The sequence below is a fragment of the Echinops telfairi genome, unplaced genomic scaffold (assembly GCF_000313985.2).
Source record: "Echinops telfairi isolate 266 unplaced genomic scaffold, ASM31398v2 ScPeMD7_3;HRSCAF=10, whole genome shotgun sequence".
Classification (NCBI taxonomy): domain Eukaryota; kingdom Metazoa; phylum Chordata; class Mammalia; order Afrosoricida; family Tenrecidae; genus Echinops; species Echinops telfairi.
Genome location: NW_022103899.1, coordinates 26,569,221 through 26,583,299, shown reverse-complemented (window position 1 = coordinate 26,583,299; position 14,079 = coordinate 26,569,221). Strand labels below are relative to the sequence as shown.

General features: G+C 42.3%; 1 protein-coding gene and 1 pseudogene across 1 annotated transcript in view; one reads left to right on the top strand and one right to left on the bottom strand.

Moving 5' to 3' along the window:
• LOC101662968 (aldehyde oxidase 4) overlaps positions 1 to 14,079 on the bottom strand; it is a 78,580-nt gene that overhangs the window by 44,524 nt on the left and 19,977 nt on the right. Inside the window, exons 8-13 of the mRNA XM_004701741.2 lie at positions 13,385 to 13,529; positions 12,992 to 13,084; positions 10,590 to 10,741; positions 8,978 to 9,071; positions 6,460 to 6,569; positions 2,554 to 2,738 (exon numbers count right to left, since the gene is read on the bottom strand). Of these exons, the coding sequence (XP_004701798.2) occupies positions 2,554 to 2,738; positions 6,460 to 6,569; positions 8,978 to 9,071; positions 10,590 to 10,741; positions 12,992 to 13,084; positions 13,385 to 13,529 (779 nt within the window). The remainder of the gene's footprint in view (positions 1 to 2,553; positions 2,739 to 6,459; positions 6,570 to 8,977; positions 9,072 to 10,589; positions 10,742 to 12,991; positions 13,085 to 13,384; positions 13,530 to 14,079) is intronic.
• LOC105978480 lies at positions 7,128 to 7,846 on the top strand (annotated as a pseudogene).

Genomic DNA, 14,079 nt, shown 5'->3' with positions numbered 1-14,079 from the left:
TCAGGGTGCAATGTAGCAACAATGAAACATACAACTTCTCTCTAGTTCTTAAATGCTTCCTTCCCCCCACTATCATGATCCCAATTCTACCTTACAAATCTGACTAGACCAGAGGATGTACACCGATACAGATCAGAGCTGGAAACATAGGGAATCCAGGACAGATAAACCCCTCAGGACCAATAAGGAGAGTAGAGATACCAGGAGGGTAGAGGAAGGTGGGGGAGGAAGGGGAACTGATCACAATGATCTACATATAATCCCCTCTCTGGGGGACAGACCACATAAAGTGGGTGAAGGGAGACATTGGACAATGTGAGACATGAGAAATAATGATGATTTATAAATTATAAATGATTTGTGAGGGAGGGAGGGTGGCGGAAGGAGGAAAAAAAACGAGGAGTTGATAAGGGCTCAAGTAGAAAGAAAATGTTTTGAGAATGATGATGGCAACAAATGTACAAATGTGCTTGACACAATGGATGTATATATGGATTATGATAAGAGCTGTATGAGCCCCCAATAAAAGTATTAGAAATAAATACATTTTTAAAAAAGAAAGAAAAATGAACAATCTTATTAAAAAAATGAGCAGAAGACATGAATAGACAATTCACCAGAGATAACATCCCAGTGGTCAGCTATCATATGAAGAAAATGCTCGTGATTACTAGACACAAGAGAAATGCAAATTAAAACAATGGTGAGCTACCACCTCACACCAGCAATGATGGCAAAATTCAAAGAAACAGAAAAAAGCAAATGCTGGAAAGGTTGTGGAGAGAGTCGAACCCTCATACACTGCTGAGGGGATTGCAGAATTGTACAGCCATGATGGAAAACTGTATTTTCTTCATTAATTTCCTTAAATATATGCAACAGTATTAATTTCCTTAAATACATGCAAATAGAAATACCATATGGCCCAGAGATAGTTAAGGTTTATTGTGCCAACCTGGCCAGTAAACACATGTGGGATTCATTAAAGGCAGAGAGATAAATGGCTTGGTGAGCCTCTCTCTCTGGTTCTTGGGTTTCTTGCTCTCTGATGATCGAACCAGGGTGCAGCTGCCTTAGCCAGTTCCCTGCTTCAGCTAGCAAGGCTCACTTCCTGTGAGACATCCCTGAGAAGAAGCCACATGGACTTACCCTGATACAGCCCTGGGTACTGGAGAATCTGCAGGAGATCCCTGCCAGTGCTGAGATGCTTACACTGCCACTGGATTCAAAGGCTTTCTACCCACTGCCAATGCTGAGATGCTTACACTGCCACTGGATTCAAAGGCTTTCTACCCACTGGCCTGTGATCCTCCTGCACTTGGCGTCATTATGTGTGTTTTGTGAGATTGAGGAGGACTTTGCAGATTGGCTAAGTCGGACTTATGGGCTTGGCCTGGACTAGGTTGGGATGCTTTCTGAATGTATACTTACCCTTTATATAAAACTCTGTCTTATACATAAATGAGTTTGTGTGGATTTGTTTCTAGTCTACCTAGATTAACACACCCAGCAATCTCTCTACTCAGTCTATACCTCAAAGAAACAAAGAGCAAAACACAAAGAGATATATGCACACCCATGTTTATCGCGGTGCTTTCCACAATAGCAAAAAGATGGAAACCACCAAAATGCCTGTCTGTGGAGGAATGGACACACAAAGTCTGGTACATATGTACAGGGAAATGTGATGTGTCCCTCAAACGCGACGATGAAGCTGTTAACTCCTCGTCACAAGGACAAATTTGGAAGGCATTATGCTCAGCAAAGTTAGTGCATCTTGTAATGACAAATAATGTGTGACACCACTATTATAAAAGAAATCAACTTTGAAGGTTGGGGAGAGGGAGGAAACATGAGGAGAAAATGAAATAAAAAATAAATAAAAAAGAGAGACAGCGAGACACTCATATATACACACATAGGCAAAGAGAAAAGGAAGAAGGAAATTGTTCCTCATATAAACAAAGAAGATAGTTGTGAAATATTTTACCAAGGAACATTTCTACATAAATACTTTGGAGGCATCAAGTTATTTTAGTTACCTGAGGAAACAATATGGCTTGAGTTTTACTTGTTGACAATGAATATAAGGAGTGGATACAAATGATTGTACAAGCGCTGGCTGGCAGAATGAAAAAGAATTTACTTTCCAAACTAGAAGAACTGAGTCACAGGAAGCGCACCATTTAACACTGTAAACCATTCAATCACATTCAATGTGACTTCAGATCTCAGCGCACAGTCTTTGTAACACTTAGTTATTTGTAGGTTCGTGAAAAGTGACAATTTCGAGATAAGCTTCATTTGGACTATGTGATTTGTGCATTAATCTTATAACAGAACCCCACAATAAAGAATCATTGTCTCAATGGCGGTTGACCGTCAGGTGACTTTCACATCCTTGATCCATTTTTTGTAGGGTTTAACATTTTTCAATGAGTATATCTGTTTTTATAATCAGAAAAACATTCTTCAAGTGCTATTTTTATTTTAAAGAGAGAAAGACATAAGAAAAAGGCCTGAGCTCCCTGCCACAGATGTGCTCGGACTTACCTCCCAATGAGCTGCTCACAGCTCTCAGTTGCAGAGATGACAGTGGGGGCCACGCCTCCGTAGAGCATCTTAAGGTCCTTGATTGTATTTGTTCCTTCTTCGAACTCCACACTCATCCCGGCATTGACAATGGCAAAGTCATTCTCCTGACATTGGGCCTGCCGGAATCCTGCCACAAAATTCCACTGAGATAGAAAATATTTGTGATGTAAGTTATTGCTTATCTCCATTATTCAATGTACACCGATGACTTGGTGACTATCATGAGGAAAATACGAAGTGAATGACATGAGTTGGAGTACTGCTATATGTTGGGTACGGTCCCACATGCTTCCCACATGTCTTCTCTCGCTGCCATGAGTCAGTGCTGACTCATAGCAGGCCCCCGTGGGTTTCTGAGACTGTAACTGTTGACGGGAGTAGAAAACCTCGTCTTTATTACCGCTGACCTTTCGGATTCCAGTCCAAGGCGTTAATAACCACTACTCATTCTCAGTATACTGGCGAGGAAATGGATAGGCTTAAGTAATGTGCACAAGGTCACACAGTGAGTGACAGGGCTTGAGTTTAGACCCAAGCAATGCCACTTCAGAGTTGACGCCTATCTGTGAATCAGTGCCTGCCATGGAGTCAGTTCTGACTCAGTGACCCATAGGACAGGGTAGAACTGCCCCTGTGGGTTCCGAGACTCACTCTTTACTGGAGTAGAATGCCTCAACTCTCTCTGAGAAGCGGCTGGTGGTTTTAAACTGCTGAATTGCTGGTGGTTTCGAACTAGGGTTAGCAGGTCAACCTGTAATCACTATGCTACCAGGGCTCCCTTGTTAAGCACTACTGCTTCTCAACTCTGAATTAATGCATGAGTCTTGGGTCTTAGTTTTCTTTTCCTGGAAAATAAGAAGGGTAGCCTTGATCAGGAGCTAATGAATAGGGCACCTTCCAGGTCGAACTACCACACCTCCACTTTGATCTGTTTCAGAGGTTGCTGTTGTATGAATATTCTTATTTAATATAGAATTCTATGGTGGAAACCCGCCCCCACCCCCCAACGCATTTGAAAACCACGGAACCAAATGTTCTCCAAGTTCCTTTACAGGCTTGAATCTGTCATTCTAGGCTAAGTCTCATTACAGTGAACCTTTTTTGGGTGGGTGAGCCCTTACTGGTGTGGAGCATTAAAGCCAGGAAAGAATTGTGTGGCCAGCATCTTGGGGAGAAGGAAGAGGGATGAAGTCTGCCTTCTCCCATCCTGTTCCCCGTCAAAGATCACACTCATTCTGATAAAGAATGCAAAGTTGATAAAGAAATGTTCGAGACGTTCTATTAAACTGGTGGCAGTCAGTGCTAACTTGGATGCTTGGTGGGGCCTTTCTTTTCTGTTTCTTCATTTATACATATTGAGCTGCTAACCACAAGGTCAACAGTTCAAACCCAGCAGCCTCTTGGCTAGAGAAAGATGAGGTTTTCTACTCCCGTAAAGAATTACAGTTTCAGAAACCCACTGGGGCAGTTCTTCCTTGTCACTATGAGTTGGAATTGACTTTCTGGCAGCGAGTAGCTTGGTCAATGGTCATTCAACTTTATTCACCCCAACCAATGTACCCTTGGCAAAGCAATTAATCTGCTTGATGATGGAGCCCCAGTCTCCCTCCTAGCTGATCTTACTGCCCTGCCCTGTTCTCTGCTTCCCATGTTCTGTCACCCCTCACCCTGTCGTTCTCCTACCTGGACTGACCACTCCCTTCTCTCCACTGATCCGAATGCTCATCCTTACAGTCTTCCTTCCTCTTTGAACAACTTGAGTAGAAGGCTATCTCCATTATCAGAACTTCCCACGCCTGTTCTACTCAACTGTGGTTTGAGATTATTTAAGAAATCATTTGCCATGGAAACCACGGTGACTCATTTTGATCCACTATTTGTATCACCCTGGAGCTCTCTGATTATTAGTTATCTCCAATTTCAAACCTCTTCTTGTAGATTTAGAGACCTTCTACGACAGGATCCCAGGACTTATAAACTTTTGTCATCTTTTCAAGGTTAATTTCTGTAGGGTCTTCCTGGTTTAGCACTGTGCCTGGCACTTAGAGTGGCACATGACTAATACAAATCAGTTGACTTGGGTGTATCTCTATGATGATGAGTTTTCTGTTTATCAGAAATTTGCTGTAGGTGGTGTTGGCTATAGATTTACTCAGTCTGAGCCAAGACATGTATTCATCTGAAAAGAGAAACTTGAGTCTTCATAATGAAAGGCTTTCTTCTTGCAAGACTGCCATGTCCTCTAGGTGGAGTGGGCACGGAGGCCCACAATGGCTTTAATCTAAGCTTTTAGGAATCCATAAAAATCTTTTAACTCCTTTTAAAAATATAAGAAATATGAATAAATATGATCATATAATGTTGAATCCAGCCTGGATTATCTTTATACTGACACAACCATGAAGTAGAATTTTGAAAATTATTTTCTTAATGGCAGAAGGGATCTATGAAAGCAGAAGTACCTAGGGCCCATGAAAGCTATAATGGGGCTCTGATACAGAAGGCTCCTCCTGTGAGCAAAAAGAGAAGAGGAAGAAATAGTTCTGGTTGGATAATGTAGTAAGCATTGAACTGCTAATCATAAGGTCAGTGGTTCAAACCTACCAGCTGCTCGGCTAGGAAAAGATGAGACCGTCTGTTCCCATAAAGGTTTATGGTCTAAGAAACCTTGGGAAGCAGTTCTACTCTGTCCTAAAGAGCCCTATGAGTTGGAGTGATTTAATGGCAGTGTTTTTCCCCCTGCTAATTATTCAATGCTAATTGCTTTCCTTTGTTTTCTAGTGACTTGGTATAAAGATGTGTTGCTGCTTTATAATTTACAAAATATTTTCCATGCCCTTCTTCTATAAGCTTTCTTTATCATCACTATCTTGCTGTATGTGTATTACCAACTCAGTAACTTGACTGATATTGAGTCTCCTGCATACCCCACCTACGTGGACACTCATTTCCTATCATTAGTTTTACTATTGTTCCTTTTTTTGGGGGTCTGCAAGGTTCTATAAATTCAGCGCTAACCATGTTTTGTACACCTAACACACAGGCGTTATCTATTAAAAGATCATTTTATTGGGGCGCTTTCAGCTCTTGTAATAATCCATACATCAATTGTATCAAGTATATTTGTACATATGTTGCCATCATTATTTTCTAGACATTTACTTTCTATTGAGCCCTTGGTATCAGCTCCTCTTACTCCCCCCCCGCCCCCCCACCTTCATGACCTCTTGATAAATTATAAAGTATTATTATTTTCTTTTAAAAAAATGTTTTCATATCTTAAACCGGCCGCTGCCTCCCTTCCCCCATGCTTCTGTTGTTTGTCCCCCTGGAAGGGCAGGTGTGGTTATGTGTATATCATGGCAATCAATTCCCCCTTTGTCCCCTCCTCTCTCCACCTTCCCCCTACCCTTCTGGTATTCCTGAATTCCCCCTACTCCCATCCCTGTTCCTGGATTCCGTGAGTCATCAACTCTTACCTCTTTTCTGTACCTGTGTACTTGCCCTAGACTAGCCTGCAGTGAGAGGCAGGACTGGGGTCATGATAATGAGGGATGAGGAAGCCTCAAGGAACCAGAGGGATACTGTATGTTTCATCAGTGCTTTACTGTGCCCTGGTTGACTCATCCCTTCCTTGTGACCCTTCTGTGAGGGGATGTCCCATTGTCTACAGATGGGTTTGAGGTCTCTGTTCCACCCCCTCACCCCTTGTTCTCCAGCGATTTAAAAATTTTTTATGTGAACAAGAATTTCCCTGAAGCAGTTAGTTCAACTGGAGAGAGCATCTTTCTCCCCTGCAGCCCCTCCCCAGGTTTGCTGCAGGGCTGGGTTTCGCTGGGTGGGTAGGGAGCTGGAAACCCTTACCTGCGTAGTGGATGGAATATAAACAGATAACACAATCTCTTCTGGTTTGAGGTTGGCTTCAGGATCTCTCTCAAGGAAAGAGCCATTTAAAGGAATCTGCCGTTCTCCTTCTGTTAGAGAAAATGACCTTGGTTAGGATACATTTCTCATAGTTGCTGAGTAACTTGACTACTGCCTGGAAGGTTGGCAGTTTGAATCCACCCAGAAGTGCTTTGGAAGAGAGACGTGGTGATTGACTTCTATAGAATCATTGCCATTGGGAGCCCTATGGAGCACAGGTCTACCTTGCCACACATGGAGGTGCCATGAGATGGACTGGACGCCACAGCCGCTGGATTGGGTTGGTTTTGAGCACATTAGCGAATGAGCTGCACGTGACAGGTGTGATGTATCTGTTCTAAACAGTGAGTGCAGGCTGGGCGCCTGAAGACAGGGCTGCTATTTCCCCGCTCTCTCCTGCTTCCTCATCTCAAAAAGGACAAGGTCGGAGTAGATAGTCTAGGTTGCCTATTCTGTTTTGTCCAGGCCAGGTTATGCCACTCACAAATCTTAACCTTGAGGATCTCTCAAATTGTTTGGCAAGAACCTTGCATGACACGACGTTCACCCGTGGGAAAACGGTGGTCTGGACAGCCAAAGAGGTTAAGGGCTTGTCCACAGTGTCAGAGATGGCGCTGGTAGCAGAGGTGCATTGTGGGTGTCTAGATTTATTTATTAAACAGCTGACTATATTCAATGGTTTCACCTCCGACATTAAAATCAAAGGGAAAGCTTTCCACGTCCACGATCTATGAATAAAATGCAATTGTTGTCATTTCCTTAAGTTCAATTAATTTTCTCTCTGAAAAATCTCAAGATTCCTTTGAATGAAGAGAAAAATAATGATCACTTGACACCCACCCCCCCAACTGGATTTTGTATAAAATGAGAACTATAAGACAAATCGCTGTCTTATTGTTCTACTTTTGATTCAGGTGAATAACATCTGGGGTCTTAAAAAATACAACAATTCTTTTCCAGTCTGGTCCCTGCACCATTGCTCCTGCAAAGAAGGGGCGTTAGGCTATCAACGAGGTGGTGACAGGAGAGGACAGCGTCAACATTCACAAGTGCACCCACGGCGTGGGCTTCAAGAAGGGTGCCCTTCGGGCGCTCAAGGAGATGCGGAAGTTTGCCATGAAGGAGATGGGGACACCAGATGTACACCAGGCTCAACAAAGCTGCCTGGGCCAAAGGAATCTGGACCGTCCCATACCATATCCATGTGCAGTTGTCCAGGAAACGTAATGAGGATGGAGATTCCCCAAACAAGCTCTACACATTGGTTACCTATGTGCCTGCCACCACTTTAAAAAACCTACAGACAGTCAATGTGGATGAAAACTAGTGTCTGATTATCTAATAAAGGTTTTAAAACTGCCCCCCAAAATACAACTATTGGCCTCTTCCCATCTGGAGTAAAAGAGAATGAAGCGAACCAAAGACCCAAAGAAGAAACTATGTGCAATAGTCTACACAAAGCACAGTCTCTTCTGATCTAAGACCAGAAGCTGTAGACGGTGCTTGACTGACTGGTCTGACCAAGGGACACAATAGAAGGCCCCAATGAGAATGGGACAGAATGGAGGACAACACACAAATTTCCACAAAGGTCTGATAGAAACTAGAGGACTATCGTGCTAAGACATCCTTCTACCTTGGAAATGAAGCCATTCCCAGAAGTCACCTTTCATAATAGAACGGCTTATAAACTAAACCATAGCATCCACAGGGAACATGCTCCTTTGAAGGATCAGCTACATGAGGCCAACTGATCACCATCAAAAACAAAAGACAAGTGGCCAGCTTCATGAAACCATGAAATGAAATAGGCCACCAAAATTTAACATCACAGTGATACCTGCCATTACATTTTAAACTGCTTTGCCTTGCCTATGCATCGGCCAGCGATCCTCAAGGTCAGAAGTTTGAAACCACCAGCAACTCCTCAGGAGGAAGAGGGGTGGAGCATTCTACTTCGGCAAACAGTTACAGTCTCGGAAACTCAGAGAGGCAGTTAGTTCGACCCTGTCCTATTGGGTCACTATGAGTTGGCATTGACTCAATGGCAGTAAGTTTGACTTTTGTTTAGTTTTGTTTTGGCACTACAGCTTTAACTGTGTGGACACAGTTAAAAAACATTGTCAAGTAGAATAGATGGCCCGATCTACAGGCTACAGAGTAATAATCTATAGGACAGCAGGGTAACAGATCCCCCTTCCAGCCTTATGTTTGGGGTAGTATAGATAGAATGTGTGCTTAGTTGCTGGATTTGAATCCAGTACACTTGCGTCGCTGGTTCATGGTTTATGGATGGAGCTACCTAAATGATAATTATAAAACTTTGCTCTTAGTTGCTGTCCAGGTATCTCTGATTCATGGTGACCTTTTATACATAATAGAGTATAATATTGTTCAGTTCTGCACCATAGTCATGATGGGTGGTATATTTATTGATTATAAAATGCTTAAAACTTACCTTTGGACTTCAGATTGATGCTAGCATTTCCTGCTGCTAAAATGGGATTGAGGTCAGAGTAATTAGGCCTAGTCACCACATGGCCTCCGAGAGTCTAAAACAAAAAGACGACAGAGAGTTTAGCCACACTTAATTATTTGACAAACAATGAATGATGTGTGCATTTTTCATTCTTTTTTTGGTCTCATAGAAAGATTTGGAAGAGTCTTGAGAAATTTAAATGGATCTAGATAAAATATTGTACAAGATTCCCATCCCTGATCCCAGTCCAAACTTGGTACCTGAGAAAATATTGTTCTCTGTGTGCAACAAGGAGGGCATGCATGTGTCCTTGTTTAGAAGGTTCCTGGGTATGCATGTTGATTTGTTGTGAAGGTAAAAAAGGGGAAGTGAAGGGGAATTGGGGCTGGGGTCAGGAGGTTAAGGAGAAGAGAGGAGTTGCTAAAGGGGTGAGAAACCTCCACATTTACTGCCATGGCGTTGGTGCTAACTCCTACTGACCCTCCAGGGCAAGGTAGAACTGCCCCTGTGGGCTTCTCAGACTGGAACGCTTTACCTCTGGTGATCTCCAACTGCTGATTTTTCACACTGAAGCCCAATGTGTGTGAGAATAAGGTGGAGAGGGTGGAGCCTGAACAAACTCCCAGGAGCAGGAAGGTATAGTACTTACATTTATGTTGTCTGCTGATTCTATGCAATAGAATTCTTTCATTAAAGATGTAGAAAGTAAAAACTACATGGTGGATTTAAAAATTCTGCAGAATTTTATAGCCCTCGCCCCAAATCCCACTGAATTCCTTATCATGTATGGAAGAGAAAGTCGTTTGAATCAATTTTTCCAAATAACAAAGAAACTCTAATAAGCGAGATAGGTGGGGGAAATTCAAGAATGGACATGTGGGGTACTGACCACTGCGTAAAGGCCTAGCAGGAGAATTAGCCAAAAGAATCATAAGCTTTATATTGAACCTTGGATAAGATGTATTTCATAGAACTAGTCAGTACCTTAGAGAAATCTCATTTGGTTCAACCCTAAATTTTAAAATGAAGAGGTCAAATGGCTTTTCCAGGATGATAACGTTCATTGATGATAGGCAAGGATTAGAATTTGAGAACCTTTGGATATATAGTAGAGGCCACATACACATAGTTCAGAGTCTGTGTATATACATATACATACGCATACATACACACTAGAGTCCACATTACACACACACATATATTTTATACACAAGGAGACTTCAAAAAGGTCATGGGAAAATTTCCTTATCTTTGAATTCCATTATTCCAAGAACTTTTTGGAGTTCCCTTGCATAGAGTGTTGTTCAGTTGTATTGGGTTGGTCCCAACTCACGGTGATCCCACTTACAACAAAATGAACCATGCCGGTCCTGTACCCCTCTCACCACCGTGGCCGTGCTCGATCCCATCGTTGCATATGTGATATGCCACTTCTCACAACACCACACGCATGCACACACACACAGAGTCACCGTTTGTAGAGTTGTTCAACATTGGCTTAGATTCCTCTTCACGGCACTTTTTGGATAAAACGGGGCAGAGCCGCGTGAATGCCTGTAACTGTGACTCTACTTGACAATGGAGGACATACCGCCATGTTTCTAATCTGGGCTCCTGCAAGCGTCCTTAGATGCTTCAGCAGAGCACGGTAGGTCTTAGTCTTCTCCTTTGGTTGCTCCGAAACAACTAAGAGTAAGTCATCATTCAACTGGGCCAGGCTGTGTCCGGCGCCTATTGTCACCCCTGAAGATAAGAAATTAGACTATGAGCTTAGTGTGAACAGGGACAAGAAAGGCTGGCGTGGAAATCATCTTTAGACTGTATCTTCCTTTTTCAAATTTTCTTAGAATGATTCACATCAAAGATAAATCTGTGAATTTGCTTTATTCCTAAATGTTAAGTACCAAATCCTTTCTCTTGGGCATATATATAGTCACATGTGCTATGCATTAAAAATTATTTCATTTATTCCCCATTTAGTGCTTCCCTGAGTAAACAGATCAAACATCATCCTATCCCAGGTCCTATGAAGTGTAGTGGTTACACATTCAGCTGTGATCTGAAGGGTCAGCAGTTTAGAGCCACCAACTGCTCCAAGGGAGAAGACGAGGCTTTCTACGCCCGTGAGACCCCTGGGGGTCAGTTCTACTCTTTCATAGAGGATAAGCTGGCATTGACTCCATGGCTCTGAGTATTTTGTTTCGCAGGTCCTATGAGACTTTTTAAAGGCTCTTCAGCCGAAATGAGATTTGACCTGTAACATTTGCACTGTCCTTTTGCCCCATCTCTTCCTCTTGCTCCTCTTGCCTATTACTTGGGTCAGATTGGTGTATAGGTGTGCTCACTGAGTGTGATATAAATAGGACTGTCCGCAAGTCTATGTGTTCTCAGTGGGGGCAATACTGCCGCCCAAAGGGTGAAAAAACCTGACTCTTTTTTTCTGCGTAAAACACAGAAATATGAGGGGACTCCAAAAAGTGAATGGAGAAATTTCATTATTTCTTAATTCAATTTCCCAATGAACTATTTGAAGCAAAAACCCCTATACTGCATATAAACGGATATATAGTATATCTGTGGCATTAAAATTTCATGGCAGGGTGGGTGGCAATTAAGGAAATATATCTAAAAAGGCTACTTAGATGGTCAATAATAAAGAAAAGGTTGAGAAAAACTGACCTAGTTCTATAGGCTCTACCTCCCTGGTCCTCCTCATCCTAACTATCATGGAGAGAGATACAGACAGCTGTCACTGTAGATGAAGCTGTAGATAGAAATATAAAGTTTGGGTGGGGCAATGGTTAAGAAATCGCCATTGAAAGGCCAGTGGTTCAAACCGACACACCTCTGTGGAGAAAAGGTCTGAAGATCAGCTCTCGTAAAGATTATAGCCCGAGAACTCTACTGTGTAGTTCTCCTGTGACAGAGGACCATTGTGCGTTAGCGCTGACTTGACAACACCCCATAATAACATAGATATAGGTAACTGTTCCTTGTCTCAGTTGCAATATAGTAGTCCTCATTTTACCCCAATCGGATACCTCCCAACTTCACCCTCAAGCTTCTGCTCTACCTGATTGGCCTCCCCTTGCTGCATTTCTTCTTGAGAGCCCAATGGCAGGAACGTTCTAGTACATACAAATGAATGGGTTGACTGACTTAAGAATGGCAGACTAGAGGGGAAAGCAGACATTTTTCTATGTGCTTTGTATTTACTAATTGGAAATAACCCTCTTCTTTGTAGGGTTTTTAATTTCTCTAGACTCTTAGCCCTTGAAATGCGTAGTTTGGATAGTGGGTGGCCGGAGATGGTTTTTAGATAACGTCATTCAGGGCTTTATGTGGAAGAAGTACTTGCCTAGAAGGCAGAAGACCTAAGATCTAGATCTGACGGAGCCATTTGTTAGTTGTGTGATTATTAATTCATCTCTTTGAGTCTGTGTCTTCTTTAGTACAATGGAAATAGCAAGGCTACTTGCCATCCGTATTCCCCAGAATTGCAATAGGATCAAGAGTCAGGAGACGAGAAAGAACTCAGCAAAGTGTGAAAAGTGTATGAAAATAAATAAGATTACTTACAGTGAAAATTTCAAACCTGTGGCCCAGATGTTTCACGTGCATGTGAACTTGTGATTGTATGTGTGCCGTGGTCCTGGAGCAAATCTGTACATCCCGAATGACATCTGGCCAGAGCAGTTCCTACTGTCCAGTGTTCATATTTAACTAATCATGCTATACTGGCAGAGCTACCTGACAAGCTGACTCCCATGCTAATGTAGTGCTTAGTGATGCAACTTAATGAAACAGTTTGAAAGCAAACAAACAAATTCATAGAAGACATATAGTAGAGGCTCAATAAATACCTGTCAAACAAATAGTGAATAAACAATACCAGATAATCTCTTTGGTACTCAAAGTAACCTAGTGAATGTATTTGGTTACCAGCATCATAACACCAGCTAATGGAACATCTTTGAAAAAGAAAATGCTCACCATTATCTGTGGTGTCGACAAAATGTAGTTCTGGAATCCAACGTGGAGATATGAAAATCGGATAGAATGCGTTTTTGAATTTTATGCTGGGTCCTTTAGGAGAAAAAGATTTAAGACCATTACAAAAGATAACAGGTGCTAGTAGACGTGGCTTGCTGACTAATCCAGAGTAAAAATTGTGACTTAAGTGACTCATTAGCAAAAGAAAATAATAAAGCATTCTAAAGGACCATAAACCAAGCAAACCCACTGCCTTCAAGCTCCTTTGGACTCACAATGACCCTATACACAACCATCCACAAAGATGAATTGCGTTTCTGAAGGGTTTAAAGAATGGCACAGATGTTTGGCTTACCTAATCTAGACTAAAGCACATAAGTAGGAGCCACCCACCCACTGCAGTGTTCCCCATGATGACGGGGGCTTCGGGAAAATTGGCTTTCAGCTCCAGAACGTCATCCAGGGTCACGGGCAAGATCCAGGTGGTCCTCTCCCCGTGGAACGTCAGTCTTCTCTGGTTCGGATCTTCTGCCATTCTCTGCAGAGAAACCAAGGCAGTGAGCTTTCAAATAAGGCTTTTGAACAAGTTCTGGGCATCTAAGTGTCCTGCTGCTCAAACATTTCATTGAATTTTCAAAGGACACCCAATTTCTAGGACCAGGAAACTACTCAGATTGATATGATTCATGCGGGCACCATTAAATGACCATCCTTATAGGTGGCTGCTCACCAACAAGGGAAGCAGAGTTTAGTAAAGACTCCCTATATTGGAAGGGTGAGAGTGTAAAGAGGAGGCAGCGTGCACTAGTGAAAGTGTCAAATTAAAGTGTTCAGCATCTTATTTTAGTTCTGTCCTACCCATGATTCGATGGAGCCTAAATTTTTGGAATTAGGTTTACTTGCTGCATAGAAATTTCTTAGGTACAGTGTAAATGGACTTTTTTAAAAAAAACAAAGAACTAACTCTATTATGTATAGTTCTCCGTTTGTAAATGAATCGGTAGACTCATGGCTCTCATCTCATTATTAAACATTCCCTCTAGTGCAGCTGTTCTCAACCTTCCTGATGCTCCGACCCTTTCATACAG